Source organism: Eptesicus fuscus, chromosome 4 (genome assembly GCF_027574615.1).
Source record: "Eptesicus fuscus isolate TK198812 chromosome 4, DD_ASM_mEF_20220401, whole genome shotgun sequence".
Taxonomy (NCBI): Eukaryota; Metazoa; Chordata; class Mammalia; order Chiroptera; family Vespertilionidae; genus Eptesicus; species Eptesicus fuscus.
Window position 1 is genome coordinate 79,713,349 of NC_072476.1, and position 19,297 is coordinate 79,732,645.

At 38.4% G+C, this 19,297-nt stretch overlaps 1 protein-coding gene across 1 annotated transcript in view; it reads left to right on the top strand.

Annotated features, from left to right (window-relative positions):
* Positions 1-19,297, top strand: part of SREK1IP1 (SREK1 interacting protein 1) — a 34,241-nt gene that overhangs the window by 13,156 nt on the left and 1,788 nt on the right. The window contains exons 3-4 of the mRNA XM_008161864.3: positions 3,294-3,437; positions 16,085-16,157. Coding sequence (XP_008160086.2) covers positions 3,294-3,437; positions 16,085-16,157 — 217 coding nt within the window. The remainder of the gene's footprint in view (positions 1-3,293; positions 3,438-16,084; positions 16,158-19,297) is intronic.

Consider the following 19,297-nt stretch of genomic DNA (forward strand, 5'->3'; position numbering starts at 1 on the left):
CAGAATGGAGCTTGAGAGAGCAGGCCAGGGTTGTCCCCGGCAACAGGGGAAGCAAAGCTTTTCGCACACCCTGGCCGGGTTCACCTGCTTAAGGCTACAAAGTTTCAATTATAACCCCAACAGAAATGGCTGCCGGCCTCGGAGGGAGCCCCAGGCTTGGCTCTGCTCCAGGCTACAAAGTTTCAATTGTAGAAGGAGAATAAATTCCAGATACCAGGGCCTCTGCTTGGGTTGCCAGGGGGCGTGGCCGGCCTGCAAACCACCACAGGCCCCTTTCTCAGGCCGCCCCATGCCCCAAGGGAACCCTACCCTGATCAGGGACACCCTTCAGGGCAAACCAGCTGGCCCCCACCCCTGTACCAGGCCTCTATCCTATCTAATAAAAGAGTAATATGCAGATTGATCATCACTGCAACACACAATATAGCTGCCCCCATGTGGTCAAAGATCCTCCCCCATGTGGACACAATATGGCCACCACAAGGTGGCCAGCAGGAGAGGGCAGTTGGGAGGCACCCAGCCTGCAAGGGAGGGAAGTTGAGAAGGACCAGGCCTGCAAGGGAGGGCAGTTGGAGGTGATCAACCCTGCAGGAGAGGGCAGTTAGGGGTGACCAGGCCAGCAGAGAAGGGAAGTTGGGGGCAAACAGGCTGGCAGCGGAGTGGTTAGGTGGTGATCAGGCTGGCAGGCAGAAGGGGTTAGGGGCAATCAGGAAGGCAGGCAGGCAAGCAGTTGGGAGCCAGCAGTCCTGGATTGTGAGAGGGATCCCAGATTGGAGAGGGTACAGGCTGGGCTGAGGGACAACCCCCCCTCAGTGCACGAATTTCGTGCACCGGGCCTCTAGTTAAACAATAATAACCAAAAAACACTAGTGGAGCAATTTTAATATCAGACATTTGAAGCAAGAGCAGTACTAGGGATAAAGAGAGATTTAAGAACAGTCAACCAAGAAGATAAATTAATAATGTTCTTGAATTTGCTTACTGATATAATCTCAAAATATGTGTAGCAAAAGCTTTCACAAGGAGAAATGGATAAATCTATGATAGTGGTACTTAAAATTTAACTACTTTCAGAAGTTATTAGATAAAACTATAAGGTAAAGAAGATTTGAACAATAAAATAGACATAGAACCATATTCATCAAATACTGATGTATATTCTTTTAAAGTATATAAATGTACTATATGGAAGAACACAAAAGAAATCTCAGCAAATACCAAAGAACTGATATCATACAGACCCCATTCTCTCATAGCAGTGTAATAAATTTAGAAATCATCAAAAGCATAGTCTGAAAACGCCCTGTGTTTGGAAACTATTTATAATAGCAAAAGACTGGAAGCAACCTAATATTCTGTCAGTAGCAGAAAGTATAAATAAATACTGTTTTTATACAATGGAACTTCATTCATCAGGTAAAATTACATCTACTTATGTTAACACAGATAAATTAAGTGTCAGAAACAAGTTACAAAATGATTGGTAAGTATAATTGAGTTTATGTGGGGTTTTTTATTCTTTTTTAAAGCTGTAACATTTTTTCTAATTTTAGAGAGGTAGGAAGAAAGAGAAACATTGATCAGTTGCCTCACGTACATGCCCGACTAGGTATGTGCCCTGACCTAGGTATGTGCCCTGACCGGAAATCAAAACCAGACCTTCCAGTGCACAGGATGATACTCAAACCAACCTAACTACACCAGCCAGGACTTGAGTTTATGTTTTAAAAAATAATAATACAATATGCTGTTTCATTAAGGTAGACACCAACTTCAGTATGTCAACTACTGAAGACACAAATAATGGGATGGACTGAAGTCAGGCTTCCAAAGGATAGGGCAGCTCTCCGACTCTGTGTGTGTGTGCACAGGCATGCAAACATCTCCCTTACAAAAATTTTAGGTGAATATGACAAAATGTCAACATGTGGGTGATTGGCACTTGGGTATTGGTTATATTATTCCCTGTAGTTTTCTGGTGTTTGTAATTTGTAATAATTGATTTTTAAAAAATTGTATCATGCTATAAGTAGACAACTGCTGTAGTTTTCTTATAGAAAGAACCTTTAGGAGGTGAATGATGTCAGAATTAAATTTTAGGTGTTTTTCAAAAGAGCACATTCCATTAGGTTATTATGGTACCTTTCATTATGAAAGCTGTTTAATTGCATGAGTATAGTAGTAAGCTGAGAAGAAAAAGGTATGGGAAAGGAATTAAATATCCTAAATATGAGAATATTTTCTTTAATATCCTATATAATAAAAGCCTAATATACTAACTGTCCAACCGTTTGTTAGACTGTTTGACCAGTTGTTGTGACACACACTGACCACCAGGGGGTAGACGCTCTGACCAGTAGGTTAGCTTGCTGCTGGGGTCCGGCTGATCAGGACTGGGTGAGATGGGCCGAACACGCCCTGGAGCCAACCTCCTGCAGTCCCTCCCTGGCCAGCCAATCTCCTGCAGTCCCTCCCCAGCCTCTAAAATATTTCTTCTAATTAATTTCCTTTCAATGTGCACAAATCCATGCACCAGCCCTGTAGTCTATATATATAAAAAGCCTAAGTGACCATTACGGTGGAACGACCAGAACAACCAGTCGCTATGATGCACACTGAGCAGGCAGGCAGGTGAGTGGTTAGGAGTGAACAGGCAGGCAGGCGAGCAGTTAGGGGCAAGTGGTCCCAGATTGTGAGAGGGATGTCTAAACCGGCAGTTGGACATCCCCCAACTTGCGAGAGGGCACAGGCTGGGCTAAGCCCCCCCCCCCCATGCACGAATTTCATGCACCGGGCCTCTAGTATTTAAAAAAATGGAAAACTGCCGAAACCGGTTTGGCTCAGTGGATGGAGCCTCGGCCTGCGGACTGAAAGGTCCTAGGTTCGATTCTGGTCAAGGGCATGTACCTTGGTTGCGGGCACATCCCCAGTTGGGGGTGTGCAAGAGGCAGCTGATCAATGTTTCTCTCTCATCGATGTTTCTAACTCTCTATCCCTCTCTCTTCCTCTCTGTAAAAAATCAATAAAATATATTAAAAAAAAAAAAAGAAAAACTATAGTGATTCAGTACCCAGGAAAAAGTGCTTATTGAATTAGAAGCCCTGATGAAGAAAAGAAAAGTTCTTTCTCTGAATGTTGCATTCAGGGAAAGCAAACCACCACCCACTGAGTAAACGTTAAAACTAAACATTATATTATTAAAATTGCAGCTTGTTGCTTACAAGGAGGCAACAAAGCAATAATTATGTAACGTATCTATTATTTTGTCATTCACATTTTTTCGTTTTACTTAGCTGGTCACCTGACTTTTGAATGCCGCAATTTCCTCCGAGTAGACCCCAAGAGGGACATAGTCTTGGATGTCAGCAGCACAAGCAGTGAAGAGAGTGACGAAGAGAATGAGGAACTGAATAAATTGCAGGCACTACAAGAAAAAAGTAAGCGATGCCTTTTTTCTCTTCATTTTTTATAAATGTTTGGAAATGTGTCTATTGTGTCATGCTTATCTGTTGTTCTATTGCATTTATCACTAAGATACCTTTTCTGTTTAAGGTAAGAGATACTGCAGAGGTAAGGAAATAGGCTTTGAATGTTGTAAATAATTCTCCCAAAATCAAACAGCTGATCAGTTGCAGAACCAGGAGGCAAGTCTGTTTTTGATTCTAGAACCCAGGTTTTGTTGTTATTCATGTTATTCCATCACCCTAGCAGGTGTCAGTGGGACAGAACGTCAGATTTAAGACTTGATTTCTGGCCCTATTGGGCCATTTTTTAGCACGTGACTTTCAACAAGTCACTTAACCAGTCTGAACATAATTTCCTTGTGGAAAGCACAAAAGATTGGGTTGTCAAATCACACTTTCAAATCAGTGATCTTAGCCAACATCAAGCTTTGCTAATGATGGGAGTATATCAATGATCCTGAGGCAGAGGCGGAGCAGCCAGAGCTCTGGGCTGGCCAATACAGTTCCCAGGTATTTTCTTTCTACTTCAGAACCCACTCTAGCTGGGGTCAACATAAGACGTTTCTAAGTACTTACACAAAAGGAAGTCATTTTATCATGAAACACCTGCATTTTTTAAGGAACCATGCCCCATAAATCCATAGGTTCCAGGTTATTAATCATAACCCTAGCAAAGCCAGTACATCCTGCTATAAGCAGTCTGTTAATAAGGATTCTCTTGCTAACAGCTTGAGCATGGACTTTTAGCTTTCAGAACTGTGAGAAAATAAGTTACTGTTATTTAAGTCACTCCCTTCTCCCTAAAAGGGTTCTCTTGCTAGCAAGTACCATTCATTTGTTCCCAGGAGGTCTATAATTAGCATGTGTGTAATTTCTTTCCTGGGGGCATCCTCGCCCCCCTCAAAAAGAAGAAAGATTACAGACCTACTGTTTAACCATTTCTCTCCCATCTTGTCTATAAAATGGCCTCTCCTTGCACTGAGGTTTTTAGGAATAAAATGTTGTATGTGAGAATGCTTTGTGAAATATGATAGCAAAATGCAATTTATTTGAATATGGATTTAGGCATGGGATGAGAGAAATACAAAAAGTTAAACTCATTTTAGATCATCAGATAACAATAAACACTTTAAAATTTTTTCAGCTTTCCATATTACTAGTATATCCAATGAAAGTAAGTGAAGATATCAAATGCACCAGGGTAGTGGGGCAAGTGAGAAAGCAAAGAGGGCAAATGAGAGGGACATTACATATGAGTATGTACAGCTGCAGGGTAAAGACAGCCCTTGAATACACACACTTACATTTGTTCCCTACTGAAGCATCACTGAAATGATAGTAAAGGAATTTTTTTAAAAGCATAAATTGACAAGGGCAAAGAAAATGGGATAGGAAGCAGTAGTAACAAAATTTTGCTGAAAAGCAGGTGTATTAGTGATGACCGACTGTTTACTTGAGAAAGATGTAACCTGTAACAGTGTGGAAAGCTGAGAAGTAAGCTGACACACACTTCAAATCCCCCCAAAGACTTGCTAATGAGGTACCTTTGTAACTGAGGAATTATATAAGGCTAAAAACAGATGGTTAAAAATCTGAAGCAGTTAGATACTCAATTCCCTCCCCTGCTCTGTGAAGCTGGATGGCTTGCTTTCCTCCATCACCTCACAGACTATTGTAGGTTTGTTTTCTAGACAGCATTAGACAAAGGGTCCTTAAACAGGGGTAGCCCAAACACAAAGGGAAACATAAACTATGGGTTAGATACTGAATGGTGAGAATCTCTCAGCCATCTTCCCCTGTTTGGTTCCCAGACATAAGATTTGAAGATTTTTCCCTGGGAACTCTGCCTAATCTAAGAGGAAAGTAATAAAGATACTGACATCTAGGATTCTTCAAGGACGTGGCCCTAGCCAGATTACCAGGAAATCCAGGTTTCCAAGCTTTGCTTGCTGAAAGCTTCCAGTCAGCTTTTTAGATAATCAAGGAGCACTACATTTCTGATGAAAGACTCCAGCATAAAATAAAAATACCAAATCCAACGAACAAAAACATCAACTTGAAGAATCCATTCTATGAAGGGAGAAGAAAACCTAACAGGAATAATTAATATCCAGTTTCATGGACAAAAACAACCAAAGAACTTTTAGAAATTGAAAAAGAAGCAGGCATAAAAATGTGATAAAGCGGGAAGATAAAGATGATGTAATCTTAAAAGAGCAAAACGAGAGAAAAAAAATAAGACAACTGAAGGATATGTCTAGGAAATACTTTATTCACATGAGTCCCAGAAAGAGAAAACAGAAAATATTTCCAAGAACTGAAGGACATTAGTTTCCAGACGAAAAGATTCAATAAGTACCAAACACAGTATTAAAAATAGACCCACACAGAGGCATACCATTGTGAAACTTACACCATAAGAAACAAGGATAACATAATTCAAACTTTTTGGAGCCAGGGCCAAAACTGGTTATAGGTAAAGGATCAGGAATCAGAATAGCTTTGTACTTCTCTAAAGCAATACTTGTAAGCTAGTAGATGTAGATAATGCTTTCATATTTTTGAAGGAAAATTATATCCATATTAGACTGATACACTAACCAAATTATCAACCAAGTATAAAAGTAGAGTAAAGGTATTGTCAGACATTCAAAGTTTCAAAAAAATATGCCTCTCACATACCCTTATTCCAGAGGTTATCTGTCAAAATAAGGGAGTAGACCCAAAAAAGGAAGACATGGAACATGGGAAATAGAAGAGAGAAGAAGGGAATACCTGGGATGTTGGTACAGGGAGATCCCATTCACAGAGAGCAGCCAAATCACCTAGGAGCAGGACAGAAGCTTCTAGGAGAGAAAGCCTAAGCTTGTCCATTCCTCAAGGACAGTTTCTACCCCATCTGTCTACACCAAGCATGTCAGACTTGTGGCCCGCGGACCCCAGGCCTAGTTTATTTGGCCCGTGTTAGCCTTTGAGTTTGACATGCTTGATCTACACTGCCCTATTTTGAGTTTGACATGCTTGATCTACACTGCCCTATTTTTTAAAAAACAAATGCATAAAATTTTAGAATTAGGAAGGATCTTAGAGAACACATAGTGTAAACTAGTGTAAACACCTAGTTTTAAATAAAAATAAATTAAGAACAAGTAACTTCTCCAAATCACTAACTAGTCACAGTAAAGCCAGAACCATGATCCAGGTTTCCTGACTACTAGCCCTGTACTCTTTTCATTCTAACATGCTGCTCTCCAAACTTAAAAGATCATCCAGGTTCTTGATTCTTGACCATTTTTTCCCTCATCACATCAGTCTAGAAGGATAAAGAACATAAATAGTGAGGTGATTTACTCTAGAGGTGATTGTTTAATCAGAAGACCTGAGACAAATCCACCCTAGGAGGAAGGGGAAGGAATTAACATATTACCTCCAGGATAAGAAGTAGTTGGTAAACCTTCCTTATTAAAATCAGCTTTCCTCCAACCTCACATTGAGAATGATGGACTCCATCTAGCTTTTTTTTTTTTTTCTCTCCTTAAAAAATGCTTGCCTGTGGTTGCTTAAAGGCTCAGAACTTGTTTCCAAGTCTCGTCACTTCCACTCAGAATAGTGCTCATTTCAGTACTAGTATATCATGCAGATTCCGATAATAAAGTACTATTAAAGGGATCCATATTTATTTCATGGTCACCTAATACTAGCCCAGTGACCCACCCCTACCCAAATAAACAATAGGTTGTTTCCTGAGTACATGGAGGAAGAGGGTGTACAGATCGTGGTGCTTAGTTCCATTGATAACTTTCTGATATGGCTCAGATCTCTAAAGTGGTGAGGGTGAAACACTGACTTGTTGAGGGTGAGTTCTCATCCCACATCACCCTTCCTTTGGTCCTGGGAGGTAGAGATCTCTTGTACCAACTATCTTGAATATGGTAAGGTTTTTGTGTGTTTATTTGTTTTAATAAGAGAATAAAAATAGTGAGCAGGAGAAAGCAAAGAGTTCTTAGTGTACTTATGTAAATAGTTGTTCTGCTTTTATGAAATAGTCATGAAAGGGAAGAGAGAGAAATGTCACCTAAAAAACAAGACTCAAAACTTATTTTTATATAAATTCTATTTTCTATTTTGCCTCTCTAAATATATACTAGAGGCCCAATGCACGAAATTCGTGCAAGGGGCTCGGCCCTCACAGCCCCAGCTTCATCCGGAGGGTCATCCAGCTGTCCAGTCTAATTGCACATTACACTTTTATTATTATTATTATTTTATTATTTGCTTCTATTTTAGTGCATATTTTCCAATGCATTTAATATCTTAATATCTTTCATTTAAAACAAATATAATTCTAAATGACAAATACAGTTTTTGATGGAATTAAAGAATGTGAGAGTAGGACTTGGATTTTCCATACTCTGTTTAACCTAGTGTTATTTAATATTAATCAGCAGTTTGCCTAGTATTAGGAAATAGTTCTCTTCTCATATTTCATCCCTTAATATTTTTGATATTCTTTTGTTTAGTCCAGAAAAGTAATGTTGTATTTTGACAAATTTTGGTTTGGGGCCTTTTTTGGTTTTGTTTTGTTTGTTTAAGAGAGTTTTATGTTGAATTTATACTGGATTTTATTTAAAGATAGTTGACATTGAAAACTACGTAGGTATTTGCATTTTGCCATAATTGTCTCTCTCCTTTCCTGCTGAAATCAGATTCAGGTGAATGACTTACAACAGTGGCTTCAAGCTTTATAAAGGTAGGGCTTAAATGAATTCACACAGTAATTGGAGTAAAGCCTATATTTAGTTCAGCTCTAAAAGATAGTTGTTAAGTAATTAGAAGATACAAGAGGGAATGAGAAATTTAGATTAATGGGTCTAGGTTTGGAACTGCCTACTCAGGTATTGAGAAGTAGCTGGTGACAGATTTACAAACAAAGATCTAGTAGCTGAGCCAGCTTGTACTACTAGGATGGATCTTCCATTCTATCCCAAGTATATGTGTAAGCCCTGGATCCTAACCTCCGACTCCTGTATGTTACATAAGAGGCCACCACTGTTGCTGATCATTACAAAATTTAAGTGGTAAAGTACACAAGACCTTCTTGCCTTCTATTTTGTATTCCAAAGGTTGGTTGTATCATTTTCTAAGAAATTATTATTATGCAAAACCTTAAATTTTCTCCCTGCTACACTTGTGTACATTTTGACATTCTGTCTCAGAAAGAACCTCAATAAATAGATGTGGAAAAGTTTTAAGCGTGGTGGTATAGAAACACTGAACTCTCTAAAATAAACTTTTGTCTTCAGTGCTTGGATTCTCATATCCTATTGTCAGTACTGGTTGTTCCTAAGGGTAGATGGCTCTGCAGAAGTATTTATTGAATTCTAGGATTGTTTTATTTCTATTAGAACTAATTTCTCTATATAATCTAGTCATTAGGCTAGTTATTTATCATTCCTAAATGGCTGAGGTAATTATCCCCATAACTATTGTTTTATTTGCTTAGTTACTCAATCTTTTTGCAGGGGAAGTGTTGGGGGCATTTTTACAATTAATTATTCTGAACTTATTGTAACTACAAAAAAAAAGAGACAGCTATTCAAGAAACAGCTAAAGTGACTATTAAATGTCAAATCAAGCAGATTTCAAACAAAAGAATATTACTATGGATAAAGATAGTGAGTTTTTTTCATAATGATAAAAGGGTCAGTTAATCAAGAGGACATAAAAATACTGTTTATGCACCTAATAACAAAATTTAAAATATATGAAGCAAACCCCTGCTAGAATTCCCAGGGAAAATTTGTGTGGATACATAAATCCACAATTATAGTTGGAGATTTCAACACACCTTTCTCAATAATTGATGGAACAAGTAGGCACTAAATCAAAAAATATATAAAAGACAAATAACACTGTCAACCAACTTGACCTGTTTAACGTTTATAGAAAATCTTACCAAACAACAGTAGAATATCTTTTTTCTTTATGTGCGTGCAGAACATCTACCAAGATGGACCTTATTCTGTGCTATAAATCAAGTTTCAATAATTTTAAATGATTCAAGTTAGGCAAAGCATATTCTCTATCCACAAGAAAATTTAATTAGAAATCAATAACAGATAGCTTCTTGGAAATTTTCCAAATATTTGTAATTTAATACTCTTCTAAATAACCCACAGGTCAAAGCAAAAAAGGCAAAAGGAAATTAGAAAATATTTTGAAATGAATGAAAGTATAAATACAACATACAATTTATGGGATGCCCCTAACACTGTAATTAGAGACAAATTTTAGCACTAATTGCCTGTGATAGAAAAGAAGAAAAGCCTCAAAGTTATGACTTTCAGCTTCTACTGTAACACACAAGAAAAGGAGAGTCAATGGAACCCAGAAACAGGCAGAAGAAAGGAAATAAGAGAGATGAAATAGGAAATGGAAAGTAGAAAAACAGTATAGAAAATTAGTGAATCAAAAAGCTGGTTCTTTGAGAAGATTTATAAAATGAAAAATTATTATCCAAACACATCAGATTTAAAAAAGTCATATGCCTGGCTCACGTGGCTCAGTGGTTGGGCATCAGCCTATGAACCAGGAGGTCACAGTTTGATTCCTGGTCAGGGCACATGCCAGTGTTGCAGGCTGGATCCCCAGTGGGATTCCCTCTCATCATTGATGTTTCTCTCTCTCCCTCTCCCTTCCTCTCTGAAATCAATAAAAATTTATTTTTAAAAAGTCTTAAATTACCAATATCAGAAATTAAAGAAATGACAATACTACAGATTATACAGATACTAAGGGAATTTTAATAAGTAAATTCAACAACTTAGGTAAAATGGACATGTGAAAGATACAAAGCACCGAAACTTTTAAAAAGAAAGAAACTGAGTGGCTGCATTTATTAAAGTAGTTAAATGTTCAGTGTTAGAACTTTTAGCAAAGAAATCCCGATAGCCAATTGGCTTCTTTCATGAATTTACCAAGCATTTAAAGGGGGAAAAAAAATACAATTTCTACATCAAATATTTTAAAAATTAAAGAGAAGGGAATACTTTCCAACTCAATTTTTAAGTCCAGCATTACCCTGATAGCAAAACCACAGAGAGGCATTACAAGAAAAGTAGACTCTCATAAATACAGACACAGAGGATTTTAAGAAATTAAAAGAATTTTAACAAATTGAATTCAACAATATGTAAAAATGATGTTGTGACCAAGTATCATGTATCCCAGGAATATGAGATTTAGTCTCAAATAAAAATCAGTCAATGTAATTTGCCATTTTTAACAGACGGAAAAAAGAACACCTATATGATAACTACAATATTTTCAGAAGTTATTTGGGGAAGTTCATTGTATATTACTGATAAAAATAATTCTTAGCAAACTAGGGAATTTCATCATCCTAATAAAGAATATCTTTAAAAAAACTGAAAGATTATATCATACTTAAAGATAAAAGACTGAATGTTTACATAATGTAAGGAGCAAACCAAAGATGTCACTCCTACCACTTCTATTCAACATTGTAGTGGAGATTCTAGTGATGCAATAAGGAGATATATACATGAATTTTACTTGCTAATATTTTCTTAAGGATGTTTGCATTATATGCATGGGGGATGTTGGTCTGTAGTTTTCTTATTGTATGCTATTTTAGTCTGATTATGGTATCAGTAGCATTTGTTTCTTAAAATAGTAAGGAGAGTTTTCTTCTCTTTTATATTTTGGATAAGATTGTGTAAAATTGGTATTATTTCTTTTTTAAATGTTTGGTAGACATCTTCAGTGAAGTTATCTGGGCCTGGAGATTTTCTTTTTGGGAGTTTTTTGTTACAATTTCAAGTTCCTTAATAGTTAAAAGGTTATTGAAATTACCTACTTCATCTTAGACTAGTGGCAATTTGTGTGTTTTTTAAAAGGGGTTTATTTTGTCTTAAGTTGTCAAATTTATATTTGTAGAGTTGTTAACAGTATTTACTTATACTTTTGATTTTTGTAGTGTCTAGTGATGTCCCCTCTTTTACTCCTGATATTGGTAATTTGTGTCTTCTCATTTTTTCTTGTTTTTAATTTCATTAATTCCTGTTCTTTGTTATTTTCTTCTACTGGCTTTGGGTTTATTTAGTTTTTCCCCCCTAAGTTTTTGAGATGGAAACTTAGAATATCAATTTGAGACTTTTCTCCTTTTCTTTTGTAAGCATTTAGTGGTATAAATTTCCCTCTTATCACTGGATTGCACAAATTTTGATATATTATATTTCATTTTAACTTGGTTCAATGTATTTTCTTATTTTTCTTGAGATTTTTCTCTTTGCCCAATGGATTATTTGTGTTCTTTTGTTTCTAAGTATTTGGAGATTTTTCTGTTATCTTTGTTATTGATTTCTCATTTGAATCCACTGTGTAAGACATATTCTATGTGATTTAAGTTCTTTTAAGTTTGGTGAGGTTTGCTTTATGGTGTATGTTCTGTAGGCACTTGGAAAAAAATGTGTATTTTACTCTTACCAGGTGGAATGTTTTTTGAAGGTGGTTTAGATTCTGGTAATAGCTGGTATTGTTGAGTTCTTCTGTATCTTGGACTTTTTGTAGGGTTTCTATCAATTGTTGAGACAGGGGTGTTGAAGTCTCCAACTACCATTGTGTATTTGTCTTTCTCCTTTCAAGTCTATCATGTTTTCTTCATGTATTTTTTCAGCTCTGTTGTTTGATCCGTATTAATTTAGGATTGCTCATAGGTGGGTTGAAACTTTTATCATTATGTAATGTCTCTCTCACACTGGTGATTTTCTTTGCTCTGAAGTCAATTTTATCTGATATTAATAAAACCACTTTAGCTTCCCTTTGGGAATGTTTGTGTGGCATATACATTTCTATTCTTTCACTTTCAATGTACTTATGTTATCTATATATATAAAAGCCTAAGCAACTGGCCAACCAGCTGGTAGCTATGACATGCAATGACTACCAGGGGGCAGACTCTCAATGCAGGAGCTGCCGAGCTGCGGTGACTTGGCAGCTGTGGTTCTTGGGTGATGCACCTGGAACCAGAGAGGAGGGAGCCCTATTCCAGTGTGCATCACCCAAGAACCGCCCTCTCGCAATCTGGGACCCCTCGGGGGAAATCAGAGAGCCGGTTTTGGCCTGATCCCCACAGGCCAGGCTGAGGGACCCCACCAGTGCACAAATCCATGCACCAGGCCTCTAGTTATATATAAAAGGCTAATATGCTAAGTGTCCCTCCACCCATCTGACTGGTTGCTATGATGCGCAGTGACCACCAGGGGGAAGATGCTCAACGCAGGAGCTGCCATGACACACACTGGCCATTTACAGAGAAACAGCACCGCAGACCTGACGCCAACAAAGCAACATTTGGCTTCCCCCAAGTGGGACACAGGCCCCGCCACCACCCCGGAGTGACAGCCCACCAAATAGCAGCTGATGCTGCCATGGTGCAAAATGCAGCCCACAGCCCAGCCCAACCTGGAAACGGTGGCTGAGGACACTGGGTAATGATGTCACATAGCAACGCCCGGCTTCCTCTCCCTAGCGACAGGCCATCCTATATAATAAAGCGGTAATATGCAAATTGACCACCACTCCAACACACAAGATGGCCGCCCCTGTGTGGTCAAAGATGGCCGCCCCCATGAGGACACAAAAAGGCTGCCACAAGATGGCCAGCAGTAGAGGGCAGTTGTGGGCAATCAGGCCTGTAGGGGAGGGCTGTTGAGGGGGGACAAGGCCTGTAAGGGAGGGCAGTTGGGGGTGACCAGGCCTGCAGGGGAGGACAGTTGGGGGGGACCCAGGTCTGCAGGGGAGGGCAATTGGAGGGGACCATGCCTACAGGGAAGGGCAGTTGGGGGGGACCAGGCCTGCAGGGGAGGGCAGGTGGGGGGAACCAGGCCTGCAGGGGAGGGCAATTGGGAGCGACCAGGCCAGCAGGAGAGAACAGTTAGGGGTGACCAAGCTGGCAGGGGAGGACAGTTAGGGGTGACCAGGCCAGCTGGGGAGGGCAGTTAGGGGCAATTGGGCTGGCAGGGGAGCAGTTAGGTGTAGATCAGGCTGGCAGCAGAGTGGTTAGGGGGTTATCAGGCTGGCAGGCAGAAGTGTTTAGGGGCAATCAGGCAGGCAGGCAGGTGAGCAGTTGGGAGCCCACAGTCCCAGATTGTGAGAGGGATCCCAGATTGGAGAGAGTGCAGGCTGGGCTGAGGGACACATCCCCTGTGCATAAATTTCATGCACCGGGCCTCTAGTCTATATATAAAAGGCTAATATGCTAGTGTCCGTCCAGGTAATGACATCACCTAGCAAGGCCTGGCTTCCTCTCCCTAGTGACAACTAGCCTCCTTGCAGTTTCTTCAGCCCAGGAACACAACTTGCTTTATAGCCTGGTGCAAACATTTCACACTTTAACCAAGTGTCTGTAAAGCATCTTCACGTGCCTCATCTCATTTGATCCTCACAGAAGTCCTGGAATAGGTAGATAGGAGACTCGGTGGAATCCTATTTTCTTTTCATTAGCCAGAAAAATGGAGATTTAGAAAGTTTATATACTTGACCCGACTGAAAAGAAGTAAGAAATGGTGGACCTTGAAAATGACTTCAGGTTTTCTCACTACATCAAACACTGATGCAGTTAAATATTTTACCCTTTGTTCTCCCTGCGTGATCTACAATAATAATCTGCTTCGTGTTGATATTTACTGCTGTGTTGCTGAAAATTACCTGAAAGAGAAGTTGGGGTGCTTCACTGGGCTGGAAATAGTTTAGCTACATCAGAAAGCAGGTCTAATTACACAAGTTTATTTTATATCTATAAAAGGCTAAGTTGACTCACGCATGCACAATACATATAAAGCTCTCACTAGCACCAATCACGTGCATGTGTTTCCATCTGTCATTGTCGATCGTGAATTTGGTTGACAAATCTATTATGGAGTGATATTTAAAGGCAAATAGTGATATTTAAGTATTTCTTCTAATTAATTTCCTTTCATGTGCACAAATTTGTGCACTGAGCCACTAGTGTTATTATATTGTAGGTGAAAGTCTTATAGACATTATGCAGATGGGTCATATTTTTCAATCCACTCTGTCAATTTCTTTTAACTGGTATCCTTTTTAAAATGTAATGTAATTATTTATATGTTAGGGATAATTGTTGTTATTTTTTTTTAAATATATTTTATTGATGTTTTTACAGAGAGGAAGGGAGAAGGATAGAGAGCTAGAAACATCGATGAGAGAGAAACATCGATCAGCTGCCTCCTGCACACCTCCCACTGGGGATGTGCCTGCAACCAATGTACGTGCCCTTGACCGGAATCGAACCTGGGACCCTTCAGTCCGCAGGCCGACACTCTATCCACTGAGCCAAACCGGTTTCGGCAGGGATAATTGTTATTTTATTATTGGTTCTCTGCCTGTTCTGTTTTGCATTTTTGTTTTATTTTCCCTGCCTTCCTGAGGGTTACTTGAACATGTTTTAGAATTATCTATAGTGCTTTGATTTATCTAGTATCACTTGAACACTTATAGAATTCCATGTTGATTCATCTAGTGTCCTTGAATATATCATGGTGTTTTTAAATTTTTCTGTGGTATTTTGTATAGTATTTTTAGTGGTTACTCCAGGTATTGGATATAGATAATTTATCAGTCTACTTGTATTGTCACTTTTCCAGTTTAAGTATAATGTGGAAACCTTACCTTCCTTTCTGTTCCTATACTCTCTCCTAGCAGTATGTATTCTATCCATCTAGAATACCAATTGCATAAATATTAAATCTGTTGTTATTGTCCCATAATCCTAGGATCCCACAATCCCAATTTTGTTTGTAAAAAAATTTTTTAAACTATACTTGATTATATCATTTGTTTTTTAAGGCCTGGAATGGTGCCCACCAAAAATTGATTTGCTATAGGAATTAACATTAAAATACTAAAATCTGTTACTCAATATACATAATAATATTTGAAATTTTTATAAAAAGCATATAATAAAAATAATCAATGCAGGCATTATGATAAGCAAAATAAGTCAGAGAGAGAAATACAAATACAGTATGATCTCACTTGTATGTGTAATATCAAGGGAAAAAAAGCTAAGCTCATAGATAGAGAGAACAGATTGATGATTGCCAGAGGCAGGGTTGGGGGTGGGGGCAAAATAGGTGAAGGGGGTCAAAAGGTACAAATTTCCAGTTATGGAATAAGTAAGTCATGGGGATGTAATATACAGCATAGTGACTCTAGTTTATTACTGTATTGTACATTTGAAAATTGGTAAGAGATTAGATCTTAAATGTTTTCATCAAAGAAAAATACTATTTTTGTAATTATATATGGTGACAGATGTGAGCTAGATTTATTATGGTGATTGTTTTGCAATATACTAAATTATTGAATCAGCATGTTGTACACCTGAAGGTAATATAGTGTTATGTCTATTATAATTTAATTTTAAAAAATTAAGAAAGGGGAAATTGTTACAAGAAAAGTGCAATATCCTAACCAGTGAAAATTATCTACCAACAACCAAAATTTTAAAATGTGTACATAATATATTAGTATTTGGACCCATGGTGACCTGATTCTTTTCCCTCAACACACAGGAATAAATGAAGAAGAGGAGAAGAAAAAAGCAAAAAGCAAAGAGAAAATCAAGTTGAAAAAAAAAAGGAAAAGGTATTTTTTAACATCATTTTTTTAAAGTAGGACTGAATCCAGAATTGATTATAGATTTTTTTCCTGTATAGTCCCGTTTATTTATCATTTTTTTCTTAGTAAAAGTTAGATACTCAATTGTCTCAATGAAATAACGAAAGTCCTTCATTTCAGGAATCAAAAATAAAGTCAGCACTTAGCCACCTTAAATATTCTTCTTGGAGCAAATCCTATCTAATAAAGAGGGCATATGCTAATTGACCCTCACACTGTCGCAAAGATGGCACATGCCCACAGCCAATAAGGAGGGAATGTGCTAATTGACTGTCATGCCCTAGAAGATGGTGGCACCCACAACCAATAAGGAGGGAATATGCTAATTGACTACCACACCCTCAAAGATGCTGCCCACAGCCCCAAGATGGCGGTGCCCAGTCCCCTCAGTCTGGCTAGAGATGGTAGCTGCCCAGCTGCCCAGGGCCTGCCCAAGGTGCAGGCAAGCCTCGGATGGCGGCTACCCCGCCGCCCTGGGCTGCCCAAGGCTCAGGTAACCATTCTGACCAAGGCTAGCGCTGCTGGCAGTGGCAGCAGCAGAGGTGTGATGGGAGCATCACCTTCCTCTGATCGCCGAGTTGCTTCCCGTCCCTGAGGGCTCCTGGACTGTGAGAGGTGGCAGGCCGGGCTGAGGGACCCCCCCACTCCAGTGCATGAATTTTCATGCACCGGGCCACTAGTCAAGATATAAATAATGAACACCCCTCCCCTTCTTTTATATATTATAGAATTTTAAGTTTTAGAACATCAGCTAGTCTTTTAAAGGAATATAAGTCTGACTTATTCACATATATATTTTCCCCTCATTTGTATGAAGTGGGAGCTTAAATATTTGTATTTTCAAAATATCATTGCCATGCCTAGAAGTTAATTTATTAATAAAATTTATATACTCATTTGTCATGCTAAAAATTCCTTCAAGTCTTTCAAAACCTTCATCAGCCACCTATGAATTTTTATAGCAACTCTTTTAACAATTAACTGGTTAAAGAAATAGATTAAAAGAATTAAGTGGCAAAACTTTCTCCATGGTTAATGAGTACAGTTTCATTTATACTAAAACAAATATGTGCATACAGACATTTTTTAAAACACTCAGCAATAGTAATTGGACTTTGACAGTAGATTCTGCAAATTAGGTGTTGTCATTTTGTAGTTTTTATAGAGCATTTAATATATACATTTTAACACCTCAGCTATTTTATAAATTGGAATAGTTAGTTATTAGGAGTTAAATAACAATCTATACTAATAAAAGGGTAATATGCTAATTAGACTGGGAGACCTTCCAGATGTTCTTCTGGACAAAGCCATGGTGGCGGTGGCTGAGGTAGAGGTAGTTAGGAGCCAAGAGGGGAGGGCTGTTGTGGGTGCCCAGGTCAGGATGAGACAGCAGTTGTGGGTGATCAGGCCAGCGGGGGTAGGGGGCAGTTGGGGGTGAGCAGGCCAGCAGGCAGAGTGGTTAGGAGCAATCAGGCAGGCAAGCAGGTGAGCGGTTAGGAGCCAGCAGTCCCGGCTTGCAAGAGGAATGTTCCAGATTGGAGAGGGTGCAGGCCGAGCTGAGGGACACCCCCATCCCCACCCCCCATGCATGAATTTCGTGCACCAGGCCACTAGTATTTAATATAAAAACTAATAGGAAGGTAGACCTCAAGTGTATCGTGTAGTCTGATTAGTACATTGTTGAATTATTGCATTGCCACAGCAATGTGGTTTGCCTATAGGAAAAGTTAGGTTATTTTCTTCCAAATCTAATATACTTGTTTTATTGTAACAGATTATTTATTCAACCTTTTCTATCTTGGGCCTCACAAACCTCAGACAGAGCTGAAATCATATGAACTTTTCTAGGCACCCTTAGCAGAGATAATACCACCTAATAGAGTTGCTGTACCAAGAAGGGGGACATCTGTAATAGTGTCAACAATAAAATAAAATGAGAATCCAGAACCAAAAAGACAAAAACTGTGCAGGCTGAGAAGAAGCTCTCAGCAGAATCCAAAGGTCAAGTAGGCTCTTTAAAACAGGAAGACAGGGAAGAGTTGAGAATGATAGAGTTGAAGAGGGAATAAGAGAATGCATGTAAAAAGGCTCAGGAAATGGCCAGAAGTCTTAAGTAAGTAGACGAGGAGAAAGGAATACAACCTCACAGAATCAGGAAAACTCCTGGTCCCTAAACAAGGCAGGCAGTCAGGGAGTTCACAAAAGTAAATCTTCAGGAACAGCCTTGTAGTCTCATGTGTTTACTTTTCTCCTTTTTAAATGTCTGGAGTATTTTTAGTTTGGGTTTTAACTTCTAATGTCTAGATCCCTGAACTATCTCTTGAGCTGCCTATTTTAAATTGACACAATTCCTGTATAGTCATACATATTTGGGGTTTGGGTAAGGGTGGGTTGTTGCACACTTCATATAAGGTCTTAAGAGATGTCTTCTCTGCTTTTTGTTTTCTTTTTTTAATATTAGAGGAAGGATTCTATAGTTTTTTTCCCCAATTTAGTATTACAGTAATATTAGAAAAATAAAGTATAATAATAAATCATTATAATTAATTTATATAGAATGTTCATTTAAAAGCATCTTTTCTGTAACTCATGAAAATTATTTTGAAATAAAAATATGTATCTGTTATCACTGCATCTAGAAAAATCAAGTACTTTAACTTGAAAAATCAAAAGAATTAACCCTGAAGGGATTGAGCAAAAAGAAAAAAAAGAACTCATCAACAACAGTGCAGTGACTGCTGGGGGGATGTGAGTGGGTGGAAGTGGAAGAGAGTATATGGGGGATAAATGGTAATGGAAAAAAATAAAATAAAATAAAGGGAGAAAAAAGAAAGAACAAAAGTGCTTTTATTTTGTTTATTTTCAGCTTTTATCCATTTATACTGCATTATATAATTATAACCCTTTTTATATAATCACATTCTTTGTGGCTCTTTTAAAAGAATATGCCAACAATTTTATACTGGAGTGCCACAAGAACTTTTAAAACATGCAACATCTGACTATATAGTCAGAGGCACTGACCTTTTTTCCCTTAGATTGTCAATTTAAAGAATGACAACAATCAACACAACAATAGCCATCTGATGTGAATGAATCAAAAT